General features: G+C 42.7%; 1 protein-coding gene across 2 annotated transcripts in view; it reads right to left on the bottom strand.

Moving 5' to 3' along the window:
- Positions 1 to 5816: 5816 nt before the first annotated feature.
- LOC109903184 (feline leukemia virus subgroup C receptor-related protein 2-like) overlaps positions 5817 to 15518 on the bottom strand; it is a 31363-nt gene continuing 21661 nt past the window's right edge. The window contains exons 6-11 of one of the 2 annotated variants that reach the window (XM_020499828.2): positions 13964 to 14074; positions 13350 to 13455; positions 12114 to 12225; positions 11622 to 11686; positions 9385 to 9497; positions 5817 to 7943 (exon numbers count right to left, since the gene is read on the bottom strand). In XM_020499828.2, the coding sequence (XP_020355417.1) occupies positions 9423 to 9497; positions 11622 to 11686; positions 12114 to 12225; positions 13350 to 13455; positions 13964 to 14074 (469 nt within the window). In that variant the 3' untranslated portion in view covers positions 5817 to 7943; positions 9385 to 9422. The remainder of the gene's footprint in view (positions 7944 to 9384; positions 9498 to 11621; positions 11687 to 12113; positions 12226 to 13349; positions 13456 to 13963; positions 14075 to 15518) is intronic. The other variant, XM_020499829.2, reaches the window with a different exon arrangement.

Here is a 15518-nt window from a genome sequence, read left to right as displayed (position 1 = left end):
ACTAACAAACACCCTGGTAACATTGCACTGAAAATATATGATAGTACCAGACACAGCCAGCATGTCTGTGGCCATGGTGGAGATAAGATGGCATGCTGATGGAGAAGAACTCTATCAGACGTGACCAAGGATGGGTGTGGTATGTAAATAATACCTGCTCTTGGCTCAGCTATCCAAAAATGTCAGCCAAAACAAAGCTCCCATCTAATATGATATCTAAAGTTCCAGAGTATTAGTCACTCAACACAAGGTCTAGTCCAGTAATACTGGGCTCTTGGAATACGCTTGTTAAAGATCTTGCAAGCTATGGTAATGTTTCTGTAATAAACATATGGATTACAGTGCTTGATATTCCTGTAAATTTGCCAGTGGCACACTGGGCCAATGCCAAGTCAAAAGCTCCATGACGTGATTTCAATAGAGGTGATTTTCTCTTTCATTTGCGGGCTGAGCAAGTAGCCGAACTTTAACTTGGCAATATCATATTTAAAATCAAATGTTATTTGTCACATTCGCTGAATAGAACAGGTGTAGACCTTACCGTGAAATGCTTAGTTACAAGCCCTTAAACAACAATGCAGTTCAAGAAATAGAGTTAAGAAAATATTTACTAAAGTAAAAAAATATATTTAAAAAATAACAATAACGAGGCTATATACAGGGGGTACCGGTCCCGAGTCAATGTAAGGGGGTACAGGTTAGCCATGGTAATTTTACATGTAGGCAGGGGTAAAGTGACTATGCATAGATAATAAACAGCGAGTAGCAGCAGCGTAAATAGTCCGGGTGGCCATTTGATTTTCATGTGTTTGGACCATGATAGTTCATTGGTGATGTGGACACCAAGGAACTTGAAGCTCTCGACCCACTCCACTACAGCCCTGGCAATGTTAATGGGGCCTGTTAGGCCCACCTTTTCCTGTAGTCCACGATCAGCTCCTTTGTCTTGCTCACATTGAGGGAGAGGTTGTTGTCCTGGCACCACACTGCCAGGTCTCTGACCTCCTCCGAATAGGCTGTCTCACCGTGGTCAGTGATCAGAACTATCACTGTTGTGTCGTCAGCAAACTTAATGATGGTGTTGGAATCATGTTTGGCCACACAGTCGTGGGTGAACAGGGAGTACAGGAGGGGACTAAGCACACACACCTGAGGGGCCCCACTTTTGAGGATCAGTGTGGCAGATGTGTTGTTGCCTACCCTTACCACGTTGGGGCGGCCCATCAGGAAGTTGGGGCGGCCCATCAGGGACCTTACCTAAGTGATGAGCTTTGTGGGCACTATGGTGTTGAACGCTGAGCTGTAGTCAATGAACAGCATTCTCACATAGGTGTTCCTTTTATCCAGGTGGGAAAGGGCAGTGTGGAGTGCGATTGCGTTTGCGTCATCTGTGGATCTGTTGGGGTGGTATGCGAATTGGAGTGGGTCTAGGGTTTCCGGGATGATGGTGCTGACATGAGCCATGACCAGCCTTTAAAAGCACTTCATGGCTACCGGCGTGAACACTATGGGGCCGTAATCATTTAGGCAGGTTACCTTCGCTTTCTTGGGCACAGGAACTATGGTGTTCTGCTTGAAACAAGTAGGTATTACAGACACGGTCAGGGAAAGGTTGAAAATGTCAGTGTAGACACTTGCCAGATGGCTCACGCATGCTTTGAGTACACGTCCTGATAATCAGTCTGGCCCCGCGGCTTTGTGACTGTTGATTTGTTTAAAGGTCTTGCTCACAATGGCTATGGAGAGCGTGATCACACAGTCGTCCAGAACGGCTAGTGCTCTCATGCATGCTTCACTGTTGCTTGCCTCGAAGCGAGCATAAAAGGCATATTTACACTGATTCTTTGGAGTGTTAGAGACTAACAGGAGTGTGCAATCTCAAAAAAGGGTGTTATTATTAGTGATTCTGAACAGTCAGAAGGCTACAGTTGTAGGGCCCTAACAAAACCATTTTGTTTTTTGCCAAATTCTGTTTTCCACATAACGAACTAACAGTTTTGGAAATCTGTAGTTTTTCTCATCAATGATATAGCCTCCATTGAAAATAGCATTATTACAATATTTTTCTTCACTGGCCCAAGCAGGCCACGGTCACTGGCCCAAGCAGGTCTCCCAGGCCAGCCCTGTACTTTAGCTTGATTCTAAAATGGATTAAATAGATTTCCCCTCATCAATCTATACACAATACCCCATAATGACAAAGTAAAAAATAAAAACTGAAATGGGATGGTGCCAGGTTTCCTCCAGATGTGATGCTTGGCATTCCGTTCAAAGAGTTCAATATTGGTTACATCAGAACAGAGAATCTTGTTTCTCATGGTCTAAGAGTCCTTTAGGTGCCTTTTGGAAAATTCCAAGCAGGCTGTCATTTGCTTTTACTGAGGAGTGTGTCATGACTGTCCTGACCAAGTCAGGTTACAGGAGACCACAATCCTACAGATTATCTCTCAACCCCAGCAGAGGAGGAGAGATCTAGTGGTCTGAAGATGCGGGGGGTTTTATGGCCCCTTACGGCCACAGACAAATTCCTTTGTCCCGTTACTATGGAGAACCAGCCTCAGAACATTAAACATGAAATAAAGGGACTTTGGAACAATGGTTTCCGTCAGCCACAATGGTGGTCATGACGATAGATGGACTATGAAAATGTATGTCATTTTTGTTCTGTTATTAAAGGTTAATAGAGGACGTTATTACGAAAACATTGTAATGTGAAGGGTTTTCCTAGTATATGTTTGATGTTTATACATTGTACGTTGTATGTAAAATATCCAAATCAAAGAGAATGTTTTGGGGAAGATGAAATGTTAAATTAGTTGTCTAAAATGGGATTTGAGAAAAACCTAACCCATGCCTCATTAACTTGGTACGCCCAGAGAATTGCCCTAAAGCCAGTTACGCCCACTTCTGACCCAAGGGTATAAAACCTGTGAGTATAGAATTTACAACAGGACTACGTGACCCCAGCTGCAGCAGGGTCTTAAAAAGTCAACAAACCCAGTACGCAATGCAAGTTTGAGGACAAAGAAATCCTTTTCTACCCAAGCTACAGATGAGTAGCTGTGTCTAAGCGGGTGAATTCAAGTCAAACCACCTAGCCTCCATCTCCCATCGAATCGTGGTATCTAAAGGGTTTCATTCCTATGCTGTGAGCTCTGAGCTACAGAGCTGTCTGTCCTCAGAAGACCCCTTCCAGAGAAAGGGGTGAGGGAACAGACTCCTAAGCCAAAAAGGACACTGACACCGGGAAGACGGTCAGAGAGGTGTGCCGGAGTAGCGCGTCATCGAACAGCTGAAGGCCTACGCAGAGAATCCCCGGAAATCATTCCCACGTAATTACATCATTATATTCTGACCCATAAGAGCGGCAGTTTGAGAAAAGGCTAGGGTTAGAATAGCATAGCTGACAAATTCACCCAAATGTATATTTCTCGTGTACTTCTTTCTGTTCTCTCTCTTTTGAAATTCCCATTGTGGGTAACACGCGCCATAGTGTGTTGGCCCATTATACTAAGTTATAATCAATAGCCTATAATGCGTTTTGTCTATGTGTATCTTTTATCATCATTTTAGCTTTTTAGTAAATAAATATTCAATTAAGATTGGTGTGGTACGAATTCATTAGTGGGACCCGGGTCCATGCAGATTCACGCTCTATGCAACATTCAGAACGAGATTGTTCGAGGCAACTGGTAAATTAGCGGCTGTTGTAAAATCGATATTCTGATATTCTTTGAGTTAATTTGGGAAATAGAAACTCAATAAAAACTAGTTTTCCCATGGTGCCCCAGGTTAATAATTGCTTGATTCAGTTAATCACATAATTAGAAACTTGTAATCATTCGATGAGCAACAGTCGTCACATTAACTAATACAACGTCACGACAAGTGGCTTCTGTCTGGCCACTCTTCCATAAAGGCCTGATTGGTAGAGTGCTGCAGAGATGGTTGTCCTTCTTGAAGGGTATCCCATCTCCACAGAGTAACTCTGTTAGAGTGACCATCGGGTTCTTGGTCACCTTCCTGACCAAGGCCCTTCTCCTGCAATTGCTCAATTTGGCCGGGCGGCCAGCTCTAGGAAGAGTCTCAGTGGTTTCCGTCTACTGTTGAAATATCAGTCTAGTTAAAACATAGCATATTATTAATACTGAATAATAAATTGTCTGCAATTGAGAGGAGCCATATTATATAAATAATGTTCATGCATAAATTATGAGTCTGTCCATATCAGCACTGCCCAGCAAAAAACGTAATCATAGGAGGTCACACCATGCATTGAAAATGAAACATATTTTACGTGTTGCTATGTTTTTTTATATACACTACTGGTCAACATTTTTAGAACTACTCACTCATTCAAGGGTTTTTCTTTATTTGTACTATTATCTGACCGCAAGGCACTACAGAGGTTAGTGCATACGGCTCAGTACATCACTGGGGCTAAGCTGCCTGCCATCCAGGACCTCTACACCAGGCGGTGTCAGAGGAAGGCCCTAAAAATTGTCAAAGACCCCAGCCACCCCAGTCATAGACTGTTCTCTCTACTACCGCATGGCAAACGGTAACGGAGTGCCAAGTCTAGGACAAAAAGGCTTCTCAACAGTTTTCACTCCCACGCCATAAGACTCCTGAACAGGTAATCAAATGGCTACCCAGACCATTTGCATTGTGTGCCCCCCCCCCCCAACCCCTCTTTTACGCTGCTGCTACTCTCTGTTTATCATATATACATAGTCACTTTAACTATACATTCATGTACATACTACCTCAATTGGGCTGAACAACCAGTGCTCCCGCACATTGGCTAACCGGGCTATCTGCATTGAGAAATGACAGTCCATCATTACTTTAAGACATGAAGGTCAGTCAATACGGAACATTTCAGTGCAGTCACAAAAACCATCAAGCGCTATGATGAAACTGCCTCTAATGAGGACCGCCACAGGAATGGAAGACCCAGAGTTACCTCTGCTGCAGAGGATAAGTTCATTAGAGTTACCAGCCTCAGAAATTGCAGCCCAAATAAATGCTTCACAGAGTTCAAGTAACAGACACATCTCAACATCAACTGTTCAGAGGAGACTGAGTGAATCAGGCCTTCATGGTCGAATTGCTATAAAGAGACCACTACAAAAAAGGACACCAATAAGAAGAATAGACTTGCTTGGACCAAGAAACACGATGTGGCGTGGAGTCCAAATTGGAGATGTTTGGTTCCAACCGCTGGGTCTTTCTGAGACGCAGTATGGGTGAACGGATGATCTCTGCATGTGTGGTTCCCACAGTAAAGCATGGAGGAGGAGGTGTTATGGTGTAGGGGTGCTTTGCTGGTGACACTGTCAGTGATTTTTTTTAAATTCAAGGCACACTTAATCAGTATTGCTACCACAGTATTCTGCATCGATACGCCATCCCATCTGGTTTGGGATTAGTGTGTCTATCACTTGTTTTTCAACAGGACAATGACCCAACACACCTCCAGGCTGTGTAAGGGCTGTTTGACCAAGAAGGAGAGTGATGGAGTGCTGCATCAGATGACCTGGCCTCCAGAACCACGCGTGATTGATGAGACCATAGGGCCTCATTTACACCCTACCTGACTAACTAATGCTGTAGAGAAAGAGAGAGATGGGTGAAGTTAAACTAGCCAGGTTAATTGGAGATTTCTAATATTTTGTGGTAGCCAGGCTCAGCAAGGGAAGATTCTGGAAATGGAAAAGTGTAATGGGAAGAAGATTAAGTCATGCACCTGGTGTTTTTGCTAGGTTGGGGGGGTATCACTGTGTCACGCTGGATAATGATAGGAGACAAGCGCATACGTAATAGTTTTTTTTATTTCTCCACCCAAACAAAAGAGTGAGGTGTAAACCCCTAAACAATACATGGGACAGGACCCGTAAAACATGTGCATAATAACACGTAGCATAGAAGCCGATACAACAGCACAGGTACTCACAAGACCAACGGACATGATAACAATAACCGACAAGGACAACAGGGAACAGAGGGCACACGTGTGTGTGTGTGTGTGTGTGTGTGTGTGTGTGTGTGTGTGTGTGTGTGTGTGTGAGAGTGAGAGATATACAGTATAGATTGGAATAGATATATATATATATATATCCAAATCAGGGGGAATGGAACCAGGTGCGCATAATGAGACAAGACAGTTCGGGGTTGGTGGTAATGAATCCAGTTCAGTGACACCTAGAAGGTGCCGTTTTGTGTGGGAACACTAACTCTATTAATGTGTGTTTGTTTTGAAAATAATTTCTAGCGGATGTGAAGGATAGGTTCCTTATGTTTCCAAAACCGATGCATTTTCAATGTTCAGAGAGTCAGACCCTCCCATAACACATACAACTCCCCCGACCCGAAGATGCTATCATCAATAGGCACAAAAGCAGTTAGTGTCTATGAATGGGGTACTGTAGTCTATCCATCCTTCATCCACAAAACGGCACCTCTGACCATTGGCATTATGGCACCTCTCATTGTGGTGAGTAAGTACTGCAGCTCTATAATCCCATCTGATCAAATAGTGAGCTTGTTTTGTTATAACCAGTAACAACACAGTGTTAGTAAATCATCTAACTACCAGGTACAGAATGTGCATCGTTCAACAACATTTTTCATCTGATATAATTTACTCAGAGCTTGTGCTGCTGGTGTCTGTTATGCAGAGGAAACCCCATTCCATCCTCTCACCTCTCCAGGTTTCTCTATAATGGGAATGCTGATTGGGTTCCAGTGTGTTCCAGAGCCTCAGGAGGAGGTGGCTGCATGGCATAAGAAGCAGAACTGATTCCAAGCTACAGAAAACTTTTGAAAACTCTCAGTAACAAATATACAGACCAAAAGAATCATACATACAACATACAACACTAGCCTACCTTGTGCAAAATGACAAATCCATTGGATTGTCTGTCTCGTCACGCTAAGGATTTTGTGCTCACATTGTTATCATTGCGTTTTAGGCTCTAAAACAAGTCAATGCAGAGCATTAAATACAATAGTTATTCTAAGAATGTGGTTAAAGCAGGTTGATTCCTTCTGAGACATACTCAGGCACAGTATCAGCCCTATTCACCATTATCAGTAGTACTCACAAGTATCTCTGTAATCCTTTTTGGCAGATAGCAATCTCAAAATCATGTTAAACCCCTAGGTGAGTTGGCTTGACTGAACCTCTGAACAGACTGCCATTAAACTGAAACCACTGAGTGTGTAGCATTCCAAAAATACAACAGTTACATTAATACATTTAGCAATGTTAAGTTTGGTTACGGTATAGTATTGGTCAAATGTCAGGAAACAAAAAGCACAATACTGCTCATATCAGGATGCACAGACATCAACATTTACATGATTTAGATTGGAGACAAAGGTAAAGAAAATGAAAAGATGAACCATTCGTAGCGTACTCTCAAAAAGTGACAATTAAATATGAATTAACAGGTCATTCAACTTGAAATACCTCCGGTTGTGCCTGACAATCAAACTCGTTATCTGTCGAGGGAGAACATGTGAGGTTCCACGTGAGTTCCTCTGCATGGCTTGAGTAGATCTGGGGAGCCAGTTGTGCTAGGCAGTAGAAATAGCAGTCACTGGAACTAAAGCCAGAGCAGGATGTCCATGCCCCAGCCTACAGTACATTCCTGGGCTCTGACTTCCTCCGAGGCGTCCTCCATGTCATAGTTTCAATTAAGTAGTAATTACATGTTCATCCAAATTCATCACTTGTGCATGTGCTCACCTCCACATTTGTAGAGGGAAAGCAGCATGCTTTTTACTGTACGTACTGTATCTGTTTGTGTGTACATCCTTTGGTCGTTTTCAAACATGTCAGTGTGTGCTGGGCTGTCTTTTCACACCTGTCCAACTGGAATTCCTCCTTATACCTTGACCTCCTTCAGTGTAGCTGGCGGTGAGACGCCGTCCTGTTTCTGTCGAATCAAAACATTACTATTAAAAATCCGATTTTCCTCATGATGTTCCAATATTATATATTACTACATGTACTATGTTAAAACTTTAAATTGTGTTATTCTATTGAGGTTGAGCTTACTAACAATGGAACATCTTATTGGGTCTCAATATTTAAAAACTAAGCACATTTTATTTAACCCTTATTTTACCAGGTAAGTTGACTGAGAACACATTCTCATTTACAGCAACGACCAGGGGAACAGTTACAGGGGAGGAATGAGCCAATTGGAAGCTGGGGATGGTATGAGGGCCAGATTGGGAATTTATCCAGGACACCGGGATTAACACCCCTACTATTACGTTAAGTGCCACAGTGACCACAGAGTCGGAACACATGTTTAACGTACCATCCAAAAGCGTCACCGTACACAGGGCAATGTCCCCAATCACTGCACCGGGGGATTGGGATATATTTGTTTTAGACCAGAGGAAAAAGTGCCTCCTACTGGCCTTCCAACACCACTTCCAGTAGCATCTGGCCTACCATCCAGAGACCAACCAGGACCAACCCTGCTTAGCTTCATAGACAAGCCAGCAGTGGGATGCAGGGTGGTATGGTGATGGTGTAAATTAGACAAACAGGCACTTAAGTAACTTGGTTTCACTAGAATGTATTTAGGTTATCAAAACAATATGTGTTTTACAGGTAATGTATACACTTATGATTATCTTTCTCTGGAAAACAGGAAAAGCTGATTGATTCCCCTGATCCTTGTTGTAAGGTACCAAAACATTTTCTCAGGGGTTTATTAGCTAACACTTAAACAGGACGTTAAAAGCTCTCTGCCACACATAAAATCATCACCATTTTGTTTTCCAACCAGCTCATATAGTAGGGCTTTGCTTTGAGAAGGATGATCAACCGAAGGACAAATAGTTAAAAGCACTAATATTACACTCAAGCTGCAAGTAGCATACTTCAACAAAGCTTCGGCATGATCACTTCATTTTCAACAATATTTTACAGAACTTCAGTTCCTCAGTCACTGCTTAGCTGACAGAAAATGTGTCTTACTGATTATTGGAATTGAAGCACAGTACCCTATCCAGACATTAACTCCCAACCCTGCTTGGAGACTCCTTATGCTTGACCAATCCCTGTCATCTGCTTTGGCAAGTCCCACATGGCATTCTCAATCCAAGTTACTGCTCTTTTCACAGAAAGAGCAGGTGCCATGTCTTTCTTTAAGACATTTCACCCTGCTGAAGTGGGTTACAGGCTACAGCATTTAGAAAATGTTTAATGTGTAAAGATTGAGTGAATTTAGTGTTTTATGTCTTTATATTTCTATTGGAATTCTCAACACATCCCCAATAGGAGTGCTCTTTATGATTGCATTTTGTACTGTACAGCACTTTGCATGTGTGAAATAAGATTCAAAGACTTGATACCTGTACCTTGGCAGGTGTGTGTTTGGGTTTTACTGAAGTTAATGTCAGGATTGCTGCTCCTGTGATCTGCTGGGTGTTGTGGCCCCGTAGTCCTGTATCCGAGACGGGGAGTCTGCAGCCTGGAACAACGACTAGGGAATCACGCACAAGAGGGGCAAGAGGGCTCCTCCACCATCCCTATCACCATAATCCCTATGCCCTTTCCAGACCCTCCCATAAAACCTTCTTTTAACTCCAGCAGTCCACCTGCCTCTAGAGAGAGCCTTCTCTTAATGAGGACTCTTCTGAGGATGGAAAGGATATGACATAAAGCTGGACTGGAATTGTAAAGGATTATGGATTAAACAAATTGTGCAATATGGTCTTTTGACTCTTCATACGCTATAAAAAATGTTCTAAGCTATATTTTCAATTAATACAATGCTACCTACTGTGACTAACAACCATTCCATTTTCAACATCGAATTTTAAAAAATGGAGAGTAAATTCTTGAATTTTCTTGGCAATGTTACTGGAGACAAGGGACATAGCACTGCTTTTAAATATTAACAGAAGTATTGATGGGATTATTGTAGTATTCCATAAATGAAGTGAGTGAAGCTCCCAACCTGCATTGAGATAAAATAAGTGATAATAATAGAAAGAATAGTCGCTGAGCAGAGTGGATGTGTTAGGCATGATAGTCTTGTTAATGATTTAAAGTTGACCTTCAACAGCTGAACATCACTGGCCAATGGTGAGTTGAACCTGAAGTTAATTATGAATCTATTATATGATTAAAGCAAAAAAAAATACAGAATTACATTCTCTTGCGTGAGCAAGCCGTTGGTATATGATTTATTTTTGCTGCCAAGTGAGAGTAATTGAAAAAGTAAATGTGATGTATTTTTTACTATAGCCTATTGTACACTCTTATGATGAATATACTTCCGAGTGGCGCAGCGGTCTAAGGCACTGCATCTCAGTGCTAGAGGTGTCACTACAGACCCTGGTTTGATCCCGGCAGTCCCATAGGGCGATGCACAATTGGCCCAGCGTCGTCCGGGTTAGGGGAGGGTTTGGCCGGGGTAGGCAGTCATGGTAAAATACGAATTTGTTCTTAACTGACTTGCCTAGTTAAATAAAAGGTGGCTGGATCATTGTAGTTTTATACTCCAGATAAACCACAATGATATTTCACCCTGATATTGTGTGATACCTGTAGATTCCTACAACTCTGCAGCCATAATAATCTGTGACAAAAGGTACAGTATCTTTGTCATGCATGTTGCATGTTGAACGAAACAGAAACTTCTCAAGCATGTTTTTGTATCAAACACCAGCAAGGCATGTAATCAAATACAGCTAATCGGAGTGCTGACAGCGGGTGCAAAGTCATGTTTTCAGAGAGCTGACAGCGGGTGCAAAGTCATGTTTTCAGAGAGCTGACAGCGGGTGCAAAGTCATGTTTTCAGAGAGCTGACAGCGGGTGCAAAGTCATGTTTTCAGAGAGCTGACAGCGGGTGCAAAGTCATGTTTTCAGAGAGCTGACAGCGGGTGCAAAGTCATGTTTTCAGAGAGCTGACAGCGGGTGCAAAGTCATGTTTTCAGAGAGCTGACAGCGGGTGCAAAGTCATGTTTTCAGAGAGCTGACAGCGGGTGCAAAGTCATGTTTTCAGAGAGCTGACAGCGGGTGCAAAGTCATGTTTCAGAGAGCTGACAGCGGGTGCAAAGTCATGTTTTCAGAGAGCTGACAGCGGGTGCAAAGTCATGTTTTCAGAGAGCTGACAGCGGGTGCAAAGTCATGTTTTCAGAGAGCTGACCGCGGGTGCAAAGTCATGTTTCAGAGAGCTGACAGCGGGTGCAGAGTCATGTTTTCAGAGAGCTGACAGCGTGTGCAAAGTCATGTTTTCAGAAACAGCTGGGTTGTTTTCAGAGAACTGACAGCGGGTGCAAAGTCATGTTTTCAGAAACAGCTGGGTTGTTTTCAGAGAGCTGACAGCGGGTGCAAAGTCATGTTTTCAGAAACAGCTGGGTTGTTCTCAGAGAGCTGAGGAAAAGCACGGTGGTGTCTGACGCTTGTGACCCCTGTGTCCACTCCACAGCAAACAAGAGGAACCCACACAAGAGAAGCAGCCAGACAGCCAGCATAGTCCATTGAATGGAGCATCAGCCAGGGGCAGTATCCAACAAATCACATCCCTTTTAACTGGAAGGCAGAGATCCTACCGCTGACACCAAATAGCAGAAACAGATATACTTACACTTGCCGCCTGTGTCTCAGCCAGATGGTTGGCCTTTTGCCGTCGGAGGTCAGACTTGATGAATGCTGTGACATATAGATGAGAGCGGTAAGGCACTACTCAGAAACATATTCAGAAATGCATGGGTCATATATAGTATTGATGTTCAGGAATGTATAGCCTCGGAAACTATGTGGGAAATGTACTACTGTATGTAGAAAATGTGTTAACGTTTTCCTGTGAAGAGAAATCATGGTCACTATGACCCACTAGAGGGCATCATTACTCCAGGATGAATCCTAGATAAGGCTGTTAAGCAAAATCTGTGCAACCGACTGCGATTATCTGAGGAGTCATGCATTCCTACAGCCCCATATAATGTGGATCACATAACAGGACACTGTGCTTCACTATAACAACTGCAGGCAGATGAGTCCAAAGTTCAATCTACCGTAAAGCTGTTCTGTTATTGCAAAATAGGGCTATAATGTGTGTAGGGGTTAAGCAAACTACCTGTCATAATAGTGCCTATGAGGAGGAAGACACAGAGAAAGATGTTCCCAGCGAACGTTCCAAAGTGCTCTATGATCTTCCCTTGACCGATGGTGAATATGATCCCAAATATCTGGAAGAATGAGGGGAGTGAACATGAGAGTTGATCATCTCTAAACACAATCAAGTTTCAAGTTTTAATGTCACATGCACAAGTACAGTGAAATGCCTTTCTTGCAAGCTCTAACCCCAACAATGTAATACTAAAAATAACAAGGTTGAACAAACAAAATAACACAAGTCAGTTCCAGTACCATATTTACAATGTGCAGGGATACTGGATGGATAGAGGTAGATATGAATAGGGGTAAGGTGAGGTGACTAGGCATCAGGATATATGATAAACAGAGTAGCAGCAGCATATCTGATGAGTGTATGTGAGTGGGTGTGTAGAGTTGGTATGAAATGTAAAGGTATGTGCATATTATGGAGAGAGCGTATGTATGTGTGTTGAAGTATCAGTGTGCATAGTGTGTAGGACCCTGTGAGTGTGCATAGATAGTGCAAAAATAAGAATAAAATACGAAGGTCAACTCAGATGTTATGTGTAACCATTTTGTTAGCTATTTAGTTAGCTATTTAGCAGTCTTATAGCTTGGGGATAGAAGCTGTTCAGGAGCCTATTGGTGTCAGACTTGATGCACCGGTACCGCTTGCTGTGCGTATGCAGAGAGAACCTTCTATGGCTTGGGTGGTTGGAGTCTAACTTTTTTCCGGGCCTTCCTTTCACACAGCCTGATATAGAGGTCCTGGATGGCAGGGAGCTCGGCCCCAGTGATGTACTGGGTTGTCCATGCGGTCGAGGGCGGTGCTATTGCCATACCAAGCTGTGATACAGCCAGTAAAGACGCTCTCAATGGTACAGCTGTAGAACTTTAAAGATTTGAGGGCCCATGCCGCCCCTTCTTTACAACTGTGTGTGGACCATTTTAAGTTTAGTGATTTGGACACTTTAAGCTCTCGATCTGCTCCACTGCAGCCCCATTGAGGTGGATTACAGACTGGACTCACGTCGGCCTTGGAGAGCGAGACCACCCAATCTTCTGGGTCGGTGGCAGCCCTCACACCCGGGACTATGTTGTTATTGTCAAAGCGTGCATAAAATGCATTAAGTTCATACATAGACTTCATGCATACAACAAACCTAGATGTACTATTTCAATGGTGAATATTATCCCAAAGTATGGTCCCTGTTACCTGAGCTGAACAGTTGAGCAGGCCTGAGGAGGTGCCCTCACACTCTGGGAAGGTCAGCTCCACAGCAAACTCAAAGCCAAGCGGCAGGTACCCAGTCATGAAGAACCTGAAGACATGAGGTTTTCCAGTGTTGTTTTTACTCAAACTAAAGCGCAGCACTTAACATTTCATGCCTGCTGAGAGAAATAAAAAAATCTACTCCACAGCCAAATCTCCTCTGAGGGCATTTCTCTAGCAGACCCTTTAAAATCTTCAGCTCTTGTTCATCTCCTTTATACATCAGTTAACAAATAATAAAATACTTATTCAACTCCAGAGGAAAATAATTTATGTTGCACATAATCATGGGTTTGTCTCCCACTACACTTGACCTTAAACAACATTAACTACTGAGCATTTTAAGATATTGTCTGCCTCTTCCCACAGAGTGGCTGTTTAAAGAGCAAGGAGGCAGTTTGCAATGTAAATAGCATGCAGTGCTCCTGCAGTGTGACCAGGGCAGGAAACCTAGTCCACCCCACATTACAACTGACATGCTAAAGGTGGAATAGCTAGCAAATGCAAATCATTCACAAACATCATTGTGTATGGTCACAGTGTTTGTTCACTCTTACCCAAGAGCCCCCGATGTTACAAACACCACCCATAGGTGGCCTAAGTTGAGGGTGAAGGCATAGACCACCATTCCCACGAGGGACAGAAGATATACAGCCAGGGTAGTCTGTCTGGGGAGAGAGGAAAATAATCATATATGTTTGTTTTTCCTGGATTTTGCCTGTATGAAATGTACTGTATGCTTGTGTAAATAGAAATGTACTATATTTTAATAAGCAGTTTGCTGCATTGCTCACGGACACGTCAACATTGCTGCATATCCCATATGGGATTTGAATGAGTCTGCAATCTATTCATCTTATCTGGATATTGCTTTTACATAAGTTTCACAAAGCACTTCAGAAAAGTCCCAGTCCTCAACAATCTGTGGTAGGGCCTACATACAGCACCAGTAACCCGTCCAGGTTCTGAACTAGCATGCAGAACTGTTCAGTAAGGCTGGCTGTGGCTCCACTGTCAACCCCTCCAATCCCATCCTCTATGAGAGGAAAAACAAGATTCCTGACCATCTAAGACCCCCTTATTAAAACTGGCACATTCTGGCCTACACCAACAGGCTTACTATGGTGAAGCTCTTCCTGTACAACCACGCATGAAACATTGCTCCACTCAGCTATTGTTGTTAATACAACTTCGTCCTTTGTCTCTCACACACATGGAGGTATGAGGAAGGGAGCATCAATAACAGAAATCTGGGTTGACTGCTTTGGCTCGATTTATTCAGATGTCATGTGAAGAATTTGGGGAAACAATTTTCACCCTCATAACATGTGTTATATATCCCTTTCATACTAAGATGAAAAGTTGCCAACTTTACCATGCTGTCAACTTCTATCACATTTTCTTTATATTTGAAAGGTATTGAGGTAACAAAGCCTGTACTTTTATTTCCACCAACCAAGGTAGTTCATGATCAGGTCAGGTGTTTGATGAATGGCTGCTCTGTGGTGAGAAACAACAACTGTGTTATTTGACCAAAACAAATAGAAAGGAGATTAAACAGAATTGGACATTGTCTGCGCAGATGTTTGAATGACTACATTAATAACCTCTACAGATGTAGTATCTTAATTTGATCACTATTTTGTTACTGAGAATTTTCCTACACAGCAGGAATTGTGAACTTGTAGTGTATTCAAGGTTTAAAAAGGCTTCTAAAGATTGTAATTTCCACTTTAAAATGTCAGCCACTGTTCCCCGGGATCCGATGACGTGGATGTCGATTAAGACAGCCCCGGCACCTTTCTGATTCAGTAAAATGGGGTTAAATGCGGAAGACACATTTCAGTTGAATGCATTCAGTTGTACAACTGACTAGGTATCCCCCTTTCCCTTAAGATCTACATCTGTATATAGATGCATTTAAAAGGATAGAGACTTCCTCTCAAGCACCATTAACTATGGAGCCTCAATTCCAACAGGCCACTACTTCAGCTGAGAGGATTCATAGATAAAACTTGTCAGTTTGGATATGCAGGGAGAGGCATCAGATACAACACTTAGTTCCTCCAGAACCTCAATGGTTTCCACTTCCAACAAAAATAACTAATCTGC

Source organism: Oncorhynchus kisutch, linkage group LG14, assembly GCF_002021735.2.
Source record: "Oncorhynchus kisutch isolate 150728-3 linkage group LG14, Okis_V2, whole genome shotgun sequence".
NCBI lineage: Eukaryota > Metazoa > Chordata > Actinopteri > Salmoniformes > Salmonidae > Oncorhynchus > Oncorhynchus kisutch.
This window is presented reverse-complemented; position numbering and strand designations above follow the sequence as displayed.